The 22,562-nt window shown below is 43.5% G+C and overlaps 2 protein-coding genes across 5 annotated transcripts in view; both read left to right on the forward strand.

Moving 5' to 3' along the window:
• The window catches only part of LOC103824724 (DDB1- and CUL4-associated factor 12-like), an 830,860-nt gene that overhangs the window by 745,354 nt on the left and 62,944 nt on the right, over positions 1-22,562 (forward strand). The window lies entirely within an intron of this gene.
• LOC103825432 (splicing regulatory glutamine/lysine-rich protein 1-like) overlaps positions 1-22,562 on the forward strand; it is a 73,287-nt gene that overhangs the window by 20,470 nt on the left and 30,255 nt on the right. For all 3 annotated transcript variants that reach the window (XM_050986353.1, XM_050986354.1, XM_050986355.1), the window contains exons 4-7: positions 5,767-5,931; positions 6,918-7,096; positions 7,737-7,867; positions 15,411-15,525. In XM_050986353.1, coding sequence (XP_050842310.1) covers positions 5,767-5,931; positions 6,918-7,096; positions 7,737-7,867; positions 15,411-15,525 — 590 coding nt within the window. The remainder of the gene's footprint in view (positions 1-5,766; positions 5,932-6,917; positions 7,097-7,736; positions 7,868-15,410; positions 15,526-22,562) is intronic.

Consider the following 22,562-nt stretch of genomic DNA (forward strand, 5'->3'; position numbering starts at 1 on the left):
ACATGTGAGAATTTTGGATTATCATCTGAAGAGGAAGAAAAGCAGGTGACGTGCAGAGGAGGCCCCACCATATAACGAGCTACTGGAGAGTGAGATGTGATACTCTCTTTTCACTGATGGATCTTGCCATTTCTTGCCATAGGGACCAATAGGAAATGGAAAGCAGCTGTATGGAGCCCTACACGGTGAGTCACGGAAGCTACTGAGGTGGATGGGGTCACACTGCAGAGCTGAAAGCTGTCCAGTTGTCTTTGAACATTGCTGAATGAGAGAAGTGTCCAACACTCTACCTCTGCATTGACTTGTGGATGGTAGCAAATACTTTATGGGGTGGCTGGAAAGATAGAAAAAGGCCAACTGGCAGCACAGAGGGAAACCCCTTTGTCTGCCAAAGTGTGGCAAGACATTGCTACCCAGGTGACCATGAAAGTCTGTCATGTGGATGCACATGTACCTAAGAGTCAGTCTCATGAGGAGCACCGGAACAATGAACAGGTGGATCAGGCTGCCAAAATCAAGGTGTCACAGGTAGATCTGGATCGGCAACATAAGGGTGAGTTATTTCTAGCTCGGTGAGTCCATGATGCCTAATGTCATCAGAGAAGAGATGCAATGTACAGGTGGCTTGTGACTGAGGGGTAGACTTAAAAACAGACACTATATCCCAGGTTATCCATGACTGTGAAACATGTGCTGCGATCAAGCAGGCCAAGCCAGTAAAGCCCCTGTGGTATTTGGGGCAGTGGTCTAAATATAAGTATGGCGAGGCATGGCAGATCAATTACATCACACTGCTGCAAACCTGCCAATGTCAGAACCCAAGAAATGCCTCTGGCTGCCCTGGAGGGCTCGAGCCCCTGCCCGGCAGGCTCAGAGACCTTGGCACAGAGCCCAAGACCCCTGTGCCTTTGATTTAGTCCTTGGAAAAAACAATTACCAACCTTTATAAGAAGAATTACAAGTCAAGAGAGTTTAAGTAGAATAATAGTTAGTTGGTCACAGGGTGAAAAATAGATTTTTGGGGTTTTTTAGAATGGGGGTTCGGAGGCAAGATGGAGGAATCTGGGCATGTCCAGTCTTTCTCCTTCTCTTGGCCTCCATGTTCTGGGTGATGCTGGCACTTTTAGATTGGTTTAGAGTAGAAGCTCACTGTCTAACATAGATGATAGGTATTGGGAAGTTATTGTTAATAATGTACACGGTTTTTTTAGTATAAAAAGACAATACCCCCTCTGAGGCAGGCAGTTATCCTCAACCCAACCTGCCAGACAGACCTGCAGCGGGTCAGAGAAAGAATGTTATAGATAAGAAATAATAAACAGCCTTGAGAACAAGAACAGAAAAATCCTGACTCTTTCTTCAACAGCCGGGCTGGGAAAAAGAAGCTTGTACATATCTCAGAGTCACTCTGACCAGCAGAGATTCTGAGACGCCAAGGCAAGAGTTACATGCTTACAGTGGTAGAAGCAACCACTGGATGGCTGGAGACAACCCCATGTCTCATGCCACTGCCCAGAACATTTTTTTGGACTTTGAAAAGCAAGTCCTGTGGTGACATGGCACCCTGAAAGAACTGAGGAAGACAATGTGACTCATTTCACAAATGGCTTTATAAATATGTGGGCTAGACAACACAATATTGAGTGAGTGTATTATATACCCTGTTATGCACCAGCCACTGGGAATGTCAACTGGTATAATGGACTGATAGAAACAACATTGAAGGCACTGGGTTGTTGGACCCTCAAGCAGTGGGATCTGCACTTAGCAAAGGCTACGTGGCTAGTCAACACCAGATGTTCCACTTACTGAGCTGGCCCTGCACAATCAGGATCCCTGCATACAGCAGATGGAGATAAAGTCCTTGTGGTGCATGAGAGGCATGTGAGGAAAGATAGTTTGGATTAATCCTGCCTTGAGGAAAGGCAAACCCATCCATGGGATTATTTTTGCTCAAGGACCTGGTTACACTTGGTGGGCAATGCAGAGGGACAGGGGAACACGTTGTATACCTCAGGGGGTTTTGACTTTGGGTGAGAACAGCCTGTAATGTTGAATTGCATATGTAACACTGTTTGCTGAACATCATTGTCACTGCATGTTGTAACTACCATGGACAATGAGAATGGACTGCTCTGGTTATATCAGTCATGGACCAAATGAATTCAATCCATATCCTGGAGGATAGTCAATGGCTACTGAAATAATAATTGTATTTGTAAATATTTATATGTATATATGTGTACAGGTGAAAGCTATTCATTTGGGCAGGAGTACATGATATGGAATAAGGGTTGGATAATGTTCTGGGTAACCCAAAATGTTATTGTATTACACAGCTATCTGTGCCCAAAATTGTTACTGTCTCTTTAAGACCTGGCAGCTGAAAAATGGAATGGTAGGGCAGGAGCTAGGGGGTGACCCAGGATTTTTAGAAGTCAGAGCACTCAGGCTGAACTCTCTCTTGTCTCTTGCCTCTCTTGCCTCTTGGCTTTTGCCATAAAGCTGAGGCAGCATGGGTGGAGGCTCCCCTTTGGGTTTCTTTTGGTCTTTTTTCTTTGAGGGGGGTGCTTCAGGTGGTTTTTTTTCGAAAGGCTGTGTTTTGCAGTCCTGGACTGCCTCAAGGTAAATTCTGTGAGTGCCTGACTACAGCTGCAGCATCACACCGAAAAGAACATAACAGCCCTGCTCCATATGGTTGCCCCAGCACATCAGCAGCATCTGGTCAAAATGGGAAGGCATGGAGTCTGAGTTACCCCAGCTGACTGCTTGCCATCTTCTGCCAAGAAGGCAGCAAAGCCCCTCTACAAGTTCTAGACATTGACCGAACTCCAGCCACTGGAGTGTGCCATCTGCTTTTTGCCAATGGAGCTGCCGCTACTGGTGGAGACATAGAGGGGATAAGCTGCTGCCGTCTTTGTCTCTCCACATGTGGTCATCTGCAGAAGGCATCATCTTGGGAGGGGGGTGGGGGTGGTGTTACTCCTCCATTTTGAGTTTCTCTTTGTTCCTGGGCAGTCTGTGAGATTTCAGCAAGTTTTTAACTAGTGACTATCTATTACTGTTATTTTCTGCCTGTTGCTATTTGGTTTTTTTTAGTAAACTGTTATTTTTTCACTTGTGTCTACTCATATTCTTTTCTTATTGGTGGAAAGGGATTGGCTAAAATACTTAGGAGGAGGTAACTCATTTTGAAGTGTCCACCTCCTAAATTGTCCTAAATCAAGACATTGTACTTAAATGATTCCTCATCTGTCTCCATGACCAGAAACATTATTCCCACTCTCATATTCTTAGCTGATACTGATCAGCATCCTAAAAGAAATTTCCTTCCTTCCTTCCTTCCTTCCTTCCTTCCTTCCTTCCTTCCTTCCTTCCTTCCTTCCTGCCTGCCTGCCTCCCTGCCTCCCTTCCTTTCCTCCCTTTCCTCCCTTTCCTCCCTTCCTCCCTCCCCACAGAGGTCACTATCCATTTTGAAGGTTGTGGTCCAAGACCTGTTTTAAAGTGTGCAACTTATATAATGAAACAGTGTATCCAATGTCACCAGTTAGAAGTTTAGGCTACTTCTGTTTATGGTTCATAACTGTCATTGTATGAGAGACATTGGATGACTTTGAAAAGAATTTTTAGTTCACAAGAATGCTGGTGCTTTTTTGTCTTAAAATATGTGAAGCAATAGTTTAGGTATTTCATTAAAAAACTGTGCTTACTCAAGTTTCCACTGCATAATTGTTGGTAAGGATCCCTAAATAATCATGGAATAATTTAGGTTAGAAAAGACCTCTAAGATCATCAAGTTTAACTGTAATCTTAACACTGCCAAGTCCACCACTAAACCATGTTCCCAAGTGCCATGTTTACACATCTTTTAAATAGCTCCACAGATGGTAACTCAACTGCTTCCCTGGGCAGCCTGTTCCATTGCTTGACAAGCATTTGGTGAAGAAATGTTTTGTAATATCCAATCTAAACCTCCTCTGGTACAACTTGAGGCTATTTCCTCTCATCCTATCACTTGTTACTTGAGAGAAGTGACTGACACCCACTTCACTACAACCTCCCTTCAAGTAGTTGTAGAGCGTGATAAGGGCTCCCCGAGTCTCCTTTTCTCCAGGCTAAATAAACCCAGTTCCCTCAGCTGCTCCTCATAAAGACTTGTGCTCCAGCCCCTTCACCAGGTCTGTTGCTCTTCTTTGGATGTACTCCAGCATCTTGTCATGAGGGTCCCGAACCTGAACACAGTATTAGAGGTGTGGCCTCACCAGTGCCGAATACAGGGGAAGAATCGCTTCCTAGTTCTGCTGGTCTCACATTATTGGTGATACAAGCCAGGATGCCATTAGCTTTCTTGGCCACCTGGCTCATGTTCAGCCAGCTGTTGACCAACATCCCCAGGTCCTTTTTTGCCAGGCAGCTTTCCAGCCACCCTTCCTCAAGGCAGTAGTGTTTCATGGGGTTGTTGTGACCCAAGTGCAGTACTCAGCACTTCGCCTTGATGAATCTCATACAACTGGCCTTTCCCATCAATCCGGCTTATCCATATCCCTCTGTAGTACATTCCTACCCTCCAGCAGATCAACACTCCCACCCATCTTGGTGTCATCAAATTTGCTAAGGATGCACTTAATCCCCTCATCCAGAACACTGATGAAGATTAATATGTTAAACAGGACTGGTGTGATAGTGGTGTTTGGAGACATTTGTTTCTAAACTAACCGTCTGTAGTGGTTTTGCAAAACCATGACACCATCTAAGGTAAATCCACTTTTTTTTTAATATACATATTTAATAAATTATCTGTGATTTTTAGAATATCAAAGAGGAAGTCAAACTTTAATGGGTTGACCTTGGCTGGGCACCAGGTGCCCACCAAGCTGCTCTACCACTCCCCTTCCCAGCTGGACAAGGGAGAAAAAATAAGAACTCGTAGGTTGAGATAAGGCAGTTTACTAAAACAAAAGTGAAAAATTGCATGTGAACAAACAAAGAGAAAAAAAAGTTTGTTCTTTACTTCCCATCAGTGAGCGATGTTCAGCTGCTTCCCAGAAAGCAGGGCTCCAGCATGTGTAGTGGTTGCTCTGGAAGGCAAACATTGTAAATAATGAATGCATCCCCTTCCTCCTCCTTTTCTTAGCTTTATATCTGACCTGACATCATATGGTATGGAATATCCCTTTGGTTAATTTGGGTCAGCTAGCCTGGCTGTGTCCTCTCACAAGATCTTGCCCACTCCCAGCCCCTTAATGGGGGGAATGTTGAGAGACAGCACTGATGCTGTGCCAGTGCTGCTCAGCAGTAGCCAAAACACTGGTATGTTATCAACACCTTTCTAGCTACCAATGCAAAGCACAACACTCTGAGGACTGCTATAGGGACATGAACTCCAGCTCAGCCACAACCAGTACAATAACCCTCTGTTTAATAATAAAAGGATGATTTCAAATAAAGTGAGTAGTTTTGTTACATAAAAAAACTACTGGTGGTTAGAAACTTTGTTTGCTGGAAAGGAAGTTGATTTTTGGATGGAGAAAAAATTCTAACCAGGAACTCAGCAGACCAATTTAGTAATCATTTTAAAGTGACTTTTTTTATAACATTCCCCAGGAGAAATTTCAATTCCTAATTCTGGGACCTGACAGTTTAAAGTCTTACCTATATTAATTAGGTTTATTTTTACAGAAATGCACAAGGAAGGCAAGTATTAAAAGGTGAAGTGTCTCCTTCCTGTGCTTGGTTGCAAAGCATATCCTATTTTATATTTTCCAGCTTGGTGTTTCACTTGGCACTTTGGGGGCTATACCAGCAGCAGCATTTGACCCTAACATTACAACACTGGGAGAAATACCACAGCCACCAATTATGGGGAATGTGGACCCATCAAAGATTGATGAAATTAGAAGAACAGTCTATGTTGGAAACTTGAATTCACAGGTAGCATTTTTGGTTTTGTTTGTAATAGTAATGGAAGATACAGAATTGTTAATTTGTGAATTGCAATCTTACATTTTAAGAGTTTTCATTAGTTGATGCCAATAGAAGTTTACTAGAGATATTTCAAATTCTTGAATGCTCTTTTGCCAATTAGATTAGACCAGACTGCTGGAATTCATTCTAGCAGGATAACAAAGAAATCGCACTCCAACTGAATTCAAGAAACATTTATGATTGTGAGTGTTGATCAAATGTCAAGCTTGATTATATTAGCTGAGCAATGCCTCAGAATTTGTGAGAGCATGGTAGTTGTCCCCCACAACACTCTGCAGTTGCTTAAGTACAGTAAGAAGAAATTATTTGTCCCAGTAGAAGTTGAAAAATTAACATAAATATATTTGAGTTACTCTGACAGGAAAGTTTGGTCTGTCAGAAATTTCTTTTTCAGCAATTGATTGATTGAAAAACAATTTGATTTTGACTGATAGAAATATAAGTATTTGATTTTTTTGTTTTTTGACTGCCAAAGTAGCTACTAAAGTATAAAAGTACTATTAATCGCAATAAAATAAAACAAGCTGGAACTAGTAGAAAAACAGATAAAAGTGAAGTCTTGTAATACTGGTCAGATTTTTTTTTAAGTTGATCAGAATTCACAATCAGTATCTTGGACATAGGTGTATCATCAGTTATTTCAAATAAGTTGTCTGAAAACTACAAAATCCTGTACAAGTGCTTTTTTAAACTTAGATGTAGGACTTCAGGGCTCATGGTTGCCACTATTTTAAATTGTAATATATTTTTTAGATTAATGGAAGAAAAAAATACCTCTCTCTCTTAAAGTGTAACATCACCAAATTCATGTCACCTGTGTAATGATGATGAGATGTCTTTCCAAAATCTGTAGCTGTTAGATTATCTGATATGTTGAATAAGTGGTTTTCATTATATATTTTACTTCAGCTGAGCTCTTTGACTCTTTCTAGACTACAACAGCAGATCAGCTGCTTGAATTTTTTAAGCAAGTTGGAGAAGTCAAATTTGTGCGAATGGCAGGTGATGAGACACAACCAACACGATTTGCTTTTGTGGAATTTGCAGACCAAAATTCTGTACCTCGAGCTCTTGCCTTTAATGGAGTTATGTTTGGAGACAGGCCACTGAAGTAAGAAACTAATTATCTATATGAATATTGAATGAGAGATGTCTTAGTATCCTTATACATTTATGACACATGCAGGAAACTGCTGTGATTAATATTTGATATTATTATTACATTATTTATAATATTAATATATTATCAATGTAAAGACCTACTGTTAGTAAACTGGAATGGTTTTATGAACTCAAATTTCAAGGTTGGACATAGCTTTTTTTCCAAGAAGAATATGGTTGGCATTGAATAAGATATTTCTACATCCAATCTTGAATTGCTGAAAGCCATAACAGTGAGAGAATCTGCAAAGTCCTTTCTACTAATTAGCTTTATATATGATGTGTATGTAATTAGTAGGTATTAATATAGAAATTTGATCTGAAATAGATTTATAGACTTGTACTAGAAAAAAATTTAGCACAGAAATATTGTGCCACAATTATTTAAAAGTCATAAGATTTGAAAGCAATAAAAACCAGACATTTCATATACTTAGAAAAGATGAGTGTTGGAGGAAAAATTTGTAGTTTTGCTTAACTTTGGAGTCTTTAATCATACATGGAAGTTGAGGTGCTTTCATTTTTTTTTTTTTTTGTTTTTCCTTTTCAAGTATTTGGAAGTTAAAGGTTTTATTTTTGTCTTAATTTAGAATAAATCACTCCAATAATGCAATAGTGAAGCCTCCTGAAATGACACCACAAGCTGCTGCCAAGGAACTGGAAGAAGTGATGAAGAGAGTAAGGGAAGCCCAATCGTTCATATCTGCTGCTATTGAGCCAGGTAGGTATATTATGTTCATTACCTAACAGACGTGTTCTGTGTGTACCTTGACACATGCTTTTAAGAGCACTTTCAAACACAGGAAAAGGGTACTCAAAGGTGAGCAAGATGTATGTGGGAAAACAAAAGAAAACAATCAAAATTGTTTTCATGCAACAAAGCAGTGGAATGAAGATGACTTTATTTCATCATGTCTTATTTTCAGATACATGCTCACTGGATGTTTTCAAAAATGCAAAGTCAATACTAAATTAATATTCAGTATTGCTAAATTAATATTTAATATTGATGCTTTTAAAATTCAAAGTACTTACAAACTTTAAAAATGCTTTATGTTTTGTTTTCTCTTCTAGCACCCATTAATACCATAGTTTTGTGATCAGAGCGAGCTAGTGTGCTGCTGAAAGCAGCAATATTATGCTTTTCTTTGGCAGGTTAATTTTATCACTGTGCTATGCTCTTTTTCATACTGCCTCAAGACTATATTCATCCTCATAGAAAATGGGATCAGAGAATGAATCTGGGATAAAACTTAACATGTTGTAAGAGATTTTTTTCATTCAGATTGGTTTCCTGATCCCTGTTAACACTGAAATACCAAGCCAAGGAGGAAGGTGTCAGAGGCTCAAGTGGTTAAGCAGACACTTCAGTGCTGATTTATGCTGACTTAAAGTGATTACAACACCTCAATGTAAAAAATTCTGAACTTGTTAAACTTGCAGTTTAAATCCTCCTTCTTTTTGTCCTAGACTGCCAAGCAATGTGTATTTTATTTGCCATCTGTTAGAGGTGTGGCAATTATCTTCTGTTAATTAGGCAGTTTTCCTTATCTCTTCCACAACCCATCCTCAGTCCAAGGGCGATATCATCTGTTAATGGGCCATTGGCTGTCACTGCATGACTGATAAAAATTACAGCATCCCATTGTGAGATACTCTGCTCAGAGGGAGGAGCCAAGCATTCCTAACTGGCTATAATGTGAGATTCTGGGACAGCAGAACAGCCTTTCCACTGGATTCCCAGAGGAACAGCTGCCTCTTCCACTGGATCTTCAGAGGAAGACTACACCCTTCTACAGGATCACTGCTCTAACAGAACCACACCTGCCACTCCAGGAGGACTGCAGCCACAATTCCAATTGGACTGCTACCAACACCCCGACCCACAGGGTGTCAGGTTATATTCTGACTCTGTCAGTGTTGTTTTGATTTACTGCATTGTTTATTTTATTTTCTTCCCTAATAAAGAACTGTTATTCCTGCTCCCATATCTTTGCCTGAGAGCCCCCCTTAATTTCAAATTTATAACAATTTGGAGGGAGGGGGTTTACATTTTGCATTTCAGGGGAGGCTCCTGCCTTCTTTAGCAGACGCCTGTCTTTCCAAACCAAGACAGATTTTGGTGCACAACGTGAGGCTCGAGGGCATAGAAACAAAAATGGAATAACAGTTCTTGAGTAATCTACTTTTTTGTGTGCTGCTATAGAAACCTCGTTAAGCGACACCATGTGGTCCAGCTTACCCTGGTTTGGGTGACACGTGATCGTGGCTGTATTTCTCCCTTTTGCAGGCCCTTATCTAAACATGGGTCCTATAACCAAGGCTACTGTAGCTGTTATCCAGTTTGCTTCTTGGGCGAATAAGGTGAGGAATTAATGGATCTTTAATTTCCTCTGGAAAGCAGGCACATGTATTCAGAGCTATCACACACTAACTGTATGTTTTTGAGGTTACTTTAATAACGGTACCTACTGTGAGGAAATGACACGGGGGGAAATTTTCTCCCAACCCTTTAACCATCTCTTTGGGTCTGCCCCACCAGTTTTTAAAGGGATCAGATCCACTCTAAATACTAATGATATCATACAGTGGCTGATGTTGCTGATAGGCCTGTTCTTTTTAGCACTTAGAGATAAGGGAAGATTAACCTGGATAACCACCCTGACACCTACGCCAGAGACTAGGGATGCTGCTGCCCAATAGCCTGACTCTGCCCCACAGCCCACCTCAGAAATATACTACCCAGATTGGAAGGGGTTTCTGGTAAAGGAGATACACGAGATGGGCCAGATGCTGAAGGAATATATTTCCCCAACTGGTGAGAAGCCCTCCCTCTGCCTTAAAGAGAGAGAGTCTAATAGTGCAGCAGTGGAACCCACAGATGTTACAATTGTCCCAGTTCCAGCAGAACTGCAAAGGCAGTCACAGCCAGCAGCAGTTCCCCTGTAGAAACAAGGAGATCTAAGATGAAATCAGAGCACCCAGATAAGGGAGGGCCCTCACAACCCACAGGGGAGCCAGAGATTGCAATCATCACCTAGTCCCTGACGTACGAAAGTCTCCGTAATGTGCACAAAGACATTGTACGACAGGGATGTGAGGCTTATACTGTTTTGCGGAGAAAATCAAAAACTCCACAACTTTGTAAAAGTTGTAAAGCCGGACGTTATTGCAGCGCTGGACGCATGCGGGGATTACTCCCCTTTAAAAGGCATGCGTACCTCTGGGACCTACAGGTCCCCTTTTTATCCTTCTCCCCAAATACATATGCATACAATTTCACAATAGGTTCATACATATTCATTTTACACACTTCCCGTGACATTTAGCGCTAGTTCTTTTGTTATCAGAAAAATTCTTAGGCTAAGTTGACCCATCTCCACCCCCCCCCCCCCCCCGCCTTATCTCTGCCCTTCACTGGTGCAATGTTCTGAGTTCAGACTAAACAGCTAAGATTCCAAGGCTTAACTAAAAGATGTACATTTAACTTAAATCAAAAGGACTTCTACCCTGGAACCTGGAAAATTTCTACTCTGTCTCAATACAACCTGGCTACTTCAGGTCTGGGACCCTATGGGTATAGGCATCCAGCTGGATGGTGGTGAGGCAAGGAATTTGGGACCCTTGACCCAGGACTCAGATATGAATCAGATTTTTGTAAGGGACCCTGGGTCCCTTTCCCTCTGGGAGTGGCTTTTAATGAGTGTCAGAGAGAGGTTTGTCCACAGGGAGAGAATGCAGGAATAGCACCATAGAATGCGCAGGAAGACCCTTGAGGAAGGGATCCATCAGCTGAGAGGATTGGCAGTATTGGAGGTACAGCTTGGGAGGGATGGACAACATGCTAATGACCCCGACAAGGTCAGGCGCACAGGGCAAATGTGGAGTCTGGCAAATCTAGGGCCATCTCAATACACCACCTTCATTGCAATGATTAATGCGAATACCAACCGAGAGACACAGGGTTCTGTTGCCAACAAGCTTAGAAATTATGAAAGTATGATCAATGGTCCAATGAAGGATTCAGTTTGCTTTCACCTGGAGGGGCATGCAGTACACCTGGAACCAACTGCCCCAGGGGTGGAAGCACAACCCCACTATCTGCCATAGACTGATCCAGGCCGCACTGGAAAAGGGTGAAGCTCCAAAACACCTGCAGTACATCAATGACATCATTGTGTGGGGGAACATGGCAGCAGAGGTGTTAGAGAAAGGAGAGAAAAATCATCCGGATTCTCCTGAAAGCCGGTTTCGCCATCAAGAAGAGCAAAGTCAAGGGACCTGCTTGAGAGATCCAGTTCCTGGGAGTAAAGTGGCAAGATGGATGACATCAGATTCTCACCAATGTCATCACCAAGATCACTGCGATGTCTCCACCAACCAGCAAGAAGGAAAAACAAGTTTGCCTAGGTGCCATAGGTTTTTGGAGAATGCACATTCCTGAGTACAGACAGATTGTGAGCCCTCTCTACCTGCTCACCCACAAAAAGAATGATTTCCACTGGGGCCCTGAATAGCAGCAAGCTTTTGCCCAGATTAAGCAGGAGATCGCTCATGCAGTAGCCCTTGGCCCAGTCAGGATGGGACCAGAGGTGAAGAATGTGCTCTACTCTGGAGCCAGGAGCCATGGTTTGTCCTGGAGCCTTTGGCAGAAGGTGCCTGGGGAGACTTGAGGCTGAACACTAGGATTTTGGAGTCAAAGCTACACAGGGTCCGAAGCCAACTACACTCCCACAGAGAAGGAAATCTTGGCTGCTTATGAAGGAGTTCAAGCCGCCTTGGAGGTGACTGGCATGGAAGCACAACTCCTCCTGGCACCCCGACTACTGGTGCTGGGGTGGCTGTTTAAAGAAAAGGTTCCCACTACCCACCATGCCACTGATGCCACATGGAGCAAATGGATTGCAGTCATCATGCAGCGTGCTCGTATTGGAAACCTGAATCGCTCCGGGATTTTGGATATAATTACACACTGGCCGGAAGGTGAGAACTTTGGTCTCATAGATGAAGAGGAACAAGAGCAAGTGACACGTACTGAAGAAGCTCCACCATACAACCAACTACCAGCAGAGGAAACATGCTACGCTCTCTTCACCGACGGTTCCTCTCGCATTTAAGGAATGAACCGGGAGTGGAAAGCAGCCGTATGGAGCCCCACACAACAGGTTGCACAAGCTACTGAAGGAGAAGGTAGATCAAGTCAACTTGCTGAAATCAAAGCTTTTCAGCTTGGCCTGGACATTGCTGAGAGAGAGAAGTGGCCAAAGCTCAACCTTTATACTGATTCATGGATGGTAGCCAATGCTCTGTGGGGCTGGCTGGAAAGGTGGAAAAAGGCTGATTGGCAGCATAGACGAACACTGCTCATGAATGGAAAGACATTGTCTCTCAGGTAGAAAATCTATCTGTGAAAGTCCGTCATGTAGATGCCCATGTCCCCAAGAGTAGAGCCAGTGAGGAACACTGAAACAATGAGCAGGTAGATCAGGCAGCAAAGATAGAGGTGTCAAAGATAGACTTAGACTGGAAACTTAAGGGGGAGTTGCTTCTGTTAGCATTCAGGAACACATAATCATGAGAAATGATAATATGCAGGTGCTTTTATTGAAGAGCTCTGGGTGTCAGGGGTACAAACCCAAATCTGACTCCGACATAAGTTCGGGATGGATATGCTTTTATATTCTACCGTTATATAACTTTCATGTTAATTATTAAACTTTTATTGTTCAATTGTATACATAGATTTCAGCCAAGCATAGCCACCTTAGATTAGGAACATACAGTTTCTCATGGTTCTTATGATTATATAATAATTATTTTTAATTACTAAACAATCATCACATCTAAAAATTATATTATTTATAATACTACTTACGCAGGTGAAATGCAAAGCTTAACATTTCAGAGTCTTAGCTTAACATTTTTCCAGGGCCCCACTATCACTTCTAGTTTGATGGGCCCATGATGCCTCAGGTCATCAGGGCAGAGATGCCACCTATAAGTGGGCACGAGACCGAGGGGTGGATTTAACCATGGACAGTATTTTGCAGGTTATCCATGACTGTGAGATGTGTGCTGCCATCAAACAGGCCAAGTGAGTAAAGCCCCTATGTTATGGTGGGTGGTGGCCCAAGTACAAGTATTGGGAGGCCTGGCAGTTTGACTACATCACACTGCCCCAGACACGCAAAGGCAAGCGCTACGTGCTGACCATGGTAGAAGCCACCACTTAAATGGTTGGACACCTACCCTGTGCCTCACACTACTGCCCGGAACACTATCCTGGGCCTTGAAAAATCAGTCCTGTGTAGACATGGAACCCCTGAGAGGATTGAGTCAGACAGTGGGACTCATTTCAAAAACAGCCTTAGCAACATCTGGGCCAGGGAACATGGTATTGAATGGATATATCATATCCCCTATCATGCACCAGCTGCTGGGAAAGTTGAACGGTGCAACAGACTACTTAAGACTACCCTCAAGGCACTTGGCGGGGGAACTTTTAGTAATTGGAAAATGAACTTAGCAAAAGCCACCTGGATGGTCAGCACCTGAGGGTCCATCAATCTAGCTGGTCCTTCCCGGTCTGAACCCTTGCACACAGTGGATGGAGATGAAGTCCCTGTGGTACATATGAAAGATAATTTAGGAAAGACTTTTTAGATTAATCCCACCGCAGGCAAAGACAAATGCATGCGTGGGATTGCTTTTGTTTAAGGACCTGGTCACACTTGGTAGGTAATACAAAAAGATGGAGAAAGCCTTTTTGTACCACAGGGAAACCTAGTCTTAAGTGAGAACTGTATGTAAGGTTTCATTGTGATGCAGATGGTAATAGTAATAGAATAAGGGGTGGATAACATGTGTATTCTATTTGCCATCTGTTAGAGGTGTGGCAATTATCTTCTGTTAATTAGGCAGTTTTCCTTATCTCTTCCACAACCCATCCTCAGTCCAAGGGCGATATCATCTGTTAATGGGCCATTGGCTGTCACTGCATGACTGATAAAAATTACAGCATCCCATTGTGAGATACTCTGCTCAGAGGGAGGAGCCAAGCATTCCTAACTGGCTATAATGTGAGATTCTGGGACAGCAGAACAGCCTTTCCACTGGATTCCCAGAGGAACAGCTGCCTCTTCCACTGGATCTTCAGAGGAAGACTACACCTTCTACAGGATCACTGCTCTAACAGAACCACACCTGCCACTCCAGGAGGACTGCAGCCACAATTCCAATTGGACTGCTACCAACACCCCGACCCACAGGGTGTCAGGTTATATTCTGACTCTGTCAGTGTTGTTTTGATTTACTGCATTGTTTATTTTATTTTCTTCCCTAATAAAGAACTGTTATTCCTGCTCCCATATCTTTGCCTGAGAGCCCCCCTTAATTTCAAATTTATAACAATTTGGAGGGAGGGGGTTTACATTTTGCATTTCAGGGGAGGCTCCTGCCTTCTTTAGCAGACGCCTGTCTTTCCAAACTGAGACATTTTTTCATCAGCAAGATTTTGTCTTTCTTCTTATAAAAAGACACAGACATTCAGACATTAGCTTATGTAGGTTAGGTGGTGGATGGTCTTGCGGTTTTTTTTGGGGGGAGGGGGGGATGGAGTATGTTCTGTCTTTTTTGAGCATTGTGGGAAAAATAGTTCTAACATTTTCTCAGTGTTAAGTGGCAGAATGATAATCTTTTAGAGTCTGAACCAATGTGTGCAGAGGTCACTGGTAAGTTTTCTGTTGACTTCCTAGCCTTTGGATCAAACTTTTTACTCCCTTCTCTCCATCCTTTCCTCCCCCAAAACAGCATTTGAGGAATAGAACGTCAATATTTTTACAGTGGTTGGAATATTTTAAAGTATAAAAAGTACTAATTATTTTTTGCATTTTATGCTTGCTTTCAAAACTCTGTCCTCTAAATTTATTCTTCTGAGGGTATTTTAAAAATTAATTTTAATTAACAATATACCAGAGGAGAACCTGTTGTAATCTTGTGCATTGTGGCAGCAACATAAATCCCATTCCTAACAGAGCTAGCTGTTTATAATTATCTGGTTTATGTGTACTGTTGCAGGGTGGCTGCACTCAATGAGTATATGCAATGACTTTATTGGATGTTTCTCTAGGATATTAATAAAGAAGGAAGATGTGCAAAGCATGGGCCCCTTGCACTATATGTGTGATACATTAAACTTGTGCCAAATTGTTAACTGGGATCTTTCAATATTCTGAGCTTACATTGCAGTGTTTTCTTCCGCTCAGAGTCTGGAAAGAGGAGTGAAAGAAAAGGTGGTCGATCTCGTTCCCATTCTCGTTCAGAATCCAGGTCTAGCTCAAAATCCCAATCTAGAAGGAAAAGATCTCACTCAAAACACAGGTAAGTATATTTATTATTTTGGATTAAGAATTCATACTGGGTTTTTTTATAGTGGTGGTGGTTACTGAAATTTCTTACTGAGTTGTGAGACAAGTTTCCCTGTAGAGAAAATTAGTAAATTAAACTGACCGAGATAGAGTAACTAGGAAGTTTGTCTCTGAACAAATACTCTTTCCCTCTAAATGCTGCCTGTTTTCTGTATTACTTTCAGGTAAAACACACTAAAAGTTACTTTTTGTGCCATGTAGCATAACCATTTTTATGGTTTCATGGTACATTTTGTGCCATGTAGCATAATTTCATTTTGTAACCTTTGTCTTTTAAAAAGAAATAGTTATCTCTGTTTTGTGGATGGAACATTTAGTTTACTGTTAATGCCTTAAACAGGCTGGCTGGTTTTGCTTGTACAAAGTTGCTGCTGTCCTGAACTTCTAAACATCTAGTTAACAAATGCTGTATTTTTATTAATTGTACTGTAAATGTAAAGCTGTATTTTTTTAAAAGCCAGAAGAAAAAAGGCTTCAAGGGTAGTTTTTCATTCTTCAGGTTTTTTTTGCTTTGCTAATTTATTAAGTTGTAAAACACGCTTTGAAATATAGGACAAATAAAATTACTAGATCGTCCCTAAAGTTTACCCATTAAGATTTTTTTTCCAAGAATGAGACAGTCTTTCTATGTAAGACCTATAAACACTTCCTGAAATGGTACAATGTCAGAAATGTCTTTTGAGAATTTACATAATCAATCTAAAGATATTTGACTCCATTAAGTATAAAAAACCTGTCATTATTTGAGCCTGGAGCAATGCCAGTGCCCCCATGAGAATACCTCTTTCTCTGGTATCTACTGTGAGATGTGATCAGAGACAGAGCAGGCTCCAACTTAAGATTGAAAGAAAAAAAGAACTCTATTAACCTAAAACTACAAGGAAACGCACACAGAACACAGGATGAAAACCTTCCAAATTTCCTTCTCCTCCCCCCACCAAATTCCTAATTCCGTTACCACCCTTTAAATCATCGTTCTCAGTCCATCACCACCCTTTAGATAATCAATTCTCAATTCCTCGAGAAGAGAGGAGTCCCTCTTGCACCACAGACTTCCCCAAGAAACAGTCGAAACTTCTCATGTTTCCGTGTCACGTGTGGCACCGCCCGGAGAACACTTTGTCATTGTGACCTCTTCCTTCCATGTCCAGTGCTCTCACCACTGCACATGGACCAGAGCTGCTTCTAGGGTTTTTCCCTTTAAGGATGCTTTGTCCAGTTCCAAAAAAGAGCACAGTCCCTCTCCTGTTGGGACACCTGTTCCCCCCAAATTTCACCCCCTGGGGCTGAGGGGTCTCTTGAACAGAGATCATCTTCCTCTTCTTCTTCTTCGAAGACGGAGGGCACCACCACCACCCTCCTCACCCGTCGTCTCTGTTCACACACTTTCACATCACCACACTCTCCTGGCTCTGAGCCATTGCCTCCCCCTAGAATGCAGTCTCTGTGTCACAGGAACTCAAGGGTTCTGTCATGGCTATCCAAGAAAAGTCCAGCCAAAGGCCACTCCATCATCTCCTCCCACCTAGGATTCTTCTCAACATCCTCTCAATCTCATCAACTCCAGGAGGAATCAGCATTTGCAAGGTTTCCATCATCCCAAGAAGGGTTAAAAGTCCCAGGCTCTGCCGGTTTGGTTCATGAACTCCCACGGCTGGCTGCCCTGCTGGGCACCCCCCCCTTCTCCTTCACGCCAGCCGCACCATCACAGGCACAGGCTGCTCACTCTCTCTCTCCCTCCGGGGGGGGAATGGGGGATGGCTGCCCGAAGCCTCGCAGTGCTCCTCCACCCTTTGGCCCAGGCCTGGCCTACCTTCCTCCGGCCGCATGGCTCCCCTCCCCCTTCCCAGCTCGGAGCCGGGCAGGGGAGGGTCCGCTCTCCTCCAAACCGGAACCCAAAAAGAAATTCCCCTGGGAATTCACAGCTTTTAATCCCCTGTGTTCTCAGAGGCGTATCCATGCCCTCAGTGGACAAACCAGGTGCCAATATTAAAATCTGAACACCGGTTGGCGTGACCACACCATCACAAAAAACTTCATTTCCTCTTAAACCACGACAAAACCCAACAAAACCTCAGTGTATTTGATAGCTTGCACTTTAAAATAGTGAGTGTTTTCAGTTTTACAGCAACAGCACTATCCCATTCTTCGATCCATTGGTTTTTCAACAGGGCAGCTAGAGTTCTTTCACATACAGAAAAGCTGGCCAGAGGGAATATACCGCATCAGTTATACTACCAAACAAGATTTAAGTGTGAAGGCTTCAGATTTCATAAAATCATAGAATAGTTTGGGTTGGAAGGGACCTTAGAGATCATCTAGTTCCAACCCTCCTGCCATGGGCAGGGACACCTTACATTAGACCAGGCTCCTCAAAGCCCCATCCAACCTGGCCTTGAACACTTCCAGGGATGGGGCATCCACAGCTTCTCTGGGCAGCCTGTTTCAGTGCCTCACCACCCACACAGTAAATAATTTCTTCCTAATATCTAATCTAAACCTACCTTATTTAATTTTAAAGCCATTCCCCCTTGTTCTATCACCACATGCCCTTGTAAAAAATTCCTCCCCAGCTTTCTTGTAGTCCCCCTTTACATACCAGAAGGCTGCTATAAGGTCACCCTGGAGACTTCTCTTTTCCAGGCTGAACATCCCAGCCTCAACTCTCTCAGCCTGTCTTCATACGATAGGTGTTCCAGCTCTCTGACCACCTTCATGGTCCTCCTCTGGACTCTCCAACAGACCTATGTCCTTCCTGTGCTGGGGACCCCAGAGCTGGATGCAGTGTTCCAGGTGGGGTCTCACAAGAGCAGAGTAGAGGGGGAGAATCACCTCCCTCGACCTGCTGGCCACTCTCCTTTTGATGCAGCCTTTAAAGCAGATTATTTTTTTTATATGGTTGGCTGTCTGTGCTGCAAGCACACATTGCTGAGACATTGTCATGGTTTGATACTGGCCCAATGCCAGGCATCTGTGAGAGTCACTCTATCACCCTCCCCTGCCACAGCTGGGCAGAGGGAAAAAAAATTATCTAACACTTCATGAGGGAAATAGGGACCAGGAAAAATATTTCAAGGGCAAAACAGGCTCAACTGAAGGTTGCAAAGTAAATTTTATTACTAACAGAATCATAGGAGGATAATAAGAAGTAAAATAAGAACTTAAAACACCTTTTTGCCCCCCAGCTCCTCCCTCCTTCACACTGACAGCGCAGGGAGACAGGGCATGGGGGTTTTGGTCAGTTCATCACTGAGATTTTCTTCTGCTGCTCTAGGAGAGGTGTTCTTCCCTTGTGAGACCATGGGGTCCCTCCCATGGGAGACAGTTCTCTGTGAACTTCTCTCCGGCGTGGGTCCACTCTCATGAGCAGCAGCCATACCCCACCTGCTGCAATGTGAACTCCCCCCACGGGAACACAGTCCTCCCAAAACTGCTGTGACATGGATCTCTCTTTCCAAGGGGTGCAGTCCTCCAAGGACAGGCTGCTCCAGCCTGGAAAGAGGGGCCCCCTCTCTCTACCGGGTCTCCCACTGGATCACAGCCTCCTCCAGGCATCCACCTGCTCTGGCATTGGCACCTCCCCCACGGGCTGTGGGTGGATCTCTCTGCATCCCCTGTGGACCCCTGGGCTGCAGGGGGACAGCCTGCTTCACCATGGTCTTCACCACAGCCTGCAGAGGAATCTCAGCTCCAGCGCCTGGAGCACCTCCTCCCCCTCCTTCTCCACTGACCTTGGTGTCACCCTGTTGTTTTCCCTCACATATTCTCACCTCCTCCTCTTCTCTAACTACAAGCAAAAACTTGTGACTTTTGTTTTGATTTTCTTCCTAAGTATGTAATCACAGAGGCCTTACCAACGTCTCTCGTTGGCCGAGTTCTGGCCAGCAGCATGTCCATCTTCAGAGCCATCAGCCATTGGCTCTGTTGGACATGGTGGGAAGCTTCTAGCAGCTTCTCACAGGAGCCATCTTTGTGGCTCCCCTGCTGCCAAAAACCAGGCCATGTGAAACCAATACATACATATCAAGCTTCTTGTCCACCAACACCCCCAAGTCCTTCTCCCCAGAGCTGCTCTCAATCCATTCTTCACTCAGCCTTTACTTGTGCTTGGAATTGCCCCAACCCAGGTGTAGGACCTTGCACTGAGCCTTGTTGAACTTGATGAGGTTTTTACAGGCCCATCTCTCAAGCCTGTCAGGGCCCCTCTGGTTGGCATCCCTTCCATCCAATGTGTTGACTACACCACACAGTTTGCTGTCGTCAGCAAACTTGCTAAGGGTGCACTCGATCTCACTGTCCATGTCACCAACAAAGATGTTGAACAGTGCCAGTCACAATACTGACTCCTGAGGATCACCACTGGTCACTGCTCTCCACTTGGACATTGAGCTGTTGACTGCAACTCTTTGAGTGTGATCATCCAGCCAATTTCTTATCCATTGAGTGGTCCATTGTCACATGATAGAATCAGAGAATCAAAGAATCACAGAATCACAGAATATGCTGAGTTGGAAATGACCCACAAAGATCACTGAGTCCAACTCCAGGCCCTGCACAGCACCATCCCCAAGAACCACACCATGTGCCTGAGAGTATTGTCCAAAAGCTCAGGTTGGACAAGGTCCAAACTCTGTCAGGCTTGAGGCTGTGACCACAGGCAGTGAGGAGCCTGTTACAGTGTGCAACCACCCTTTGGGTGAAGAACCTTTCTCTAATATCCAACCTAAACCTCCCCTGACAAAACTTCAGGCTATTTCCTCAGGTCTTGTCACTGGTCACCACAGAGAAGAGATTAGTGTCTGCCCCTCCTCTTCCCCTCACAAGGAAGTTGTAGACTGTGATGAGATCTCCCTTCAGTGTCCTCCAGGCTGAACAGACCAAGTGACCTCAGCCACTCCTCACAGAGCTTCCCCTCAAGGCCCTTCACCATCTTTTTTGCCCTCCTTTGGATGCTCTCTAATAGCTTAATATCTTTCTTGTATTGTGGTGCCCAAAGCTGCATACAATATTCAAGATGAGGTCACACGAGTACTAAGCAGAGCAGAACAATCACCTTCCTTGACTGGCTTGTGATGCTTTGCCTGATGCACCCCAGGACATACTTGGCCCTCCTGGCGTCCAGGGCACACTGCCGACTCATATTCAACTTTCTGTTGACCAGGACCCCCAGGTCCCTATCCTTTGCACTGCTTTTAAGCATCTCATTCCCCAGTCTGTACATAAATCCAGGGTTGCCCCATCCCAGGTGCAGAATCTGTCACTTTCCCTTGATAAACTTCATGCATTTGGTGATTGCCCAGTCCTCTAATTTGTCAAGGTCTCTTTGCAAACCCTCCCCACCTTTGAGGGAGTCAAAGGCTCCTCCCAGTTTTGTATTATCTGCAAACTTCCTTAGTATCCCTTTGAGTCCTGCTTTCAAGTAATTTATGGAGGTGTTGAAGAGCACAGGGAGGGCTAAGATGGAGCCCTGAGGAATCCCACTAGTGACAGGTTGCCAGTCTGATGTCACTCTGTTCATTATAACTCTCTGTGCCCGACCTGTGAGCCAGTTGCTCACCCATCACATGATGTGTTTATCCAGCTGTGTGCTCGACATTTTGTCCAAAAGGATTCTGTGAGAGACAGTATCAAAAGCTCTACTGAAATCCAAAAATATTACATCCACTGTCTTCCCTTGATCAATGAGGTGGGTTACTTTGTCAAAAAAGGAAATCAAGTTTGATAAGCAGGACTTTCCTGTCATGAAGCCATGCTGGCTGTGACTGATGACTGCATTGTCTTTTGGGTGTTTTTCAATACCTTCCAGAATAATCTTAATCACTTTACCAGGCACTGAAGTGAGACTAACAGGCCTGTAGTTTCTGTGATCCTTCTTCCTGCCCTTGATAATTGGGACAATGTTCGGCAGCTTTCAGTCAGCTGGGACCTCTCCAGATTCCCAAGACCACTCAAAAATCATTAAGAGAGGTTTTGTGATGACATCAGCCAGTTCATTGAGGATTCTTGGATGAATCCCGTCAGGCCCCATAGATTTGTAGGGATCCAGCTGGAGCAGCAGATCCCACACGATTTCAGGGTTGACTAGGAGCAGATCATTCTCAGTCATGGTCCTCCATCTCAGGACACGGAGACCCCCTTGGTCCATCATCCATGTTGATGACATAGGCAGAGAATGCATTAAACACCTCTGCCTTGTCCATGTCCCTGTTTGTGAGGTGACCATCCTCATCCTGTAATAGGCCGATGTTATTTTTACACTGCCTATTGCTATTATTATATTTGAAAAAACTCTTTTTATCATCCTTCACAGTTCTGGCAGCTTCAACTCCAGTTGAGCTTTACCATACAGATTTTCTCCCTAGAGTGCCAAGCAGCATCTCTGTATTCTTCCCATGTCACTTGACCTTGCTTCCACCTGGCATACACCTTCCAGTTTTGCCTTATTTTCAAGAGAAGATTCCTCTTCAGTCAAGTTGGCCTTCTGCCTGGCCTGCTTGACTTCTTACATTTAGGAATTGCTTGCTCCTGGTGACCTTAGGAGGTGATGTTTAAAAAGTGACCAGCACTGATGGACCCTAACACCTACAAAAACATTTTCCCTAGGGACCTTTGTACAAGTCCATGTAGATGACATCAGTCACTCTTCCTTCATCCACCACTGCTGTATCCCCATTGTAGAAGGCCACTACATTTGTCAAGCACAATGTGCTCTGGCTGTCAGCAATCATCTCCTTATTTTCCAGTGCCTGTGTTTTGTAATAATGTTACACAGTAAGTGTTATATAATGACATCAAAACATTGGGTACCTTTTTAATGCAAGAACAAAAATTTGTTCAAATTTTTTTTTTGCTTATCTTCTCTAACTCAGGAGATAACTGAAAAAGTCTGTTTTGTGTAACTGCAGTAATCAGTCCTATTTTGTACTGATGCAAATCTAACTGATTTTTAGGAGATAAATTTGGATTTATTTTTCTTGTACAAAATCTGTG

This window comes from Serinus canaria, chromosome W (assembly GCF_022539315.1).
Source record: "Serinus canaria isolate serCan28SL12 chromosome W, serCan2020, whole genome shotgun sequence".
Taxonomy (NCBI): Eukaryota; Metazoa; Chordata; class Aves; order Passeriformes; family Fringillidae; genus Serinus; species Serinus canaria.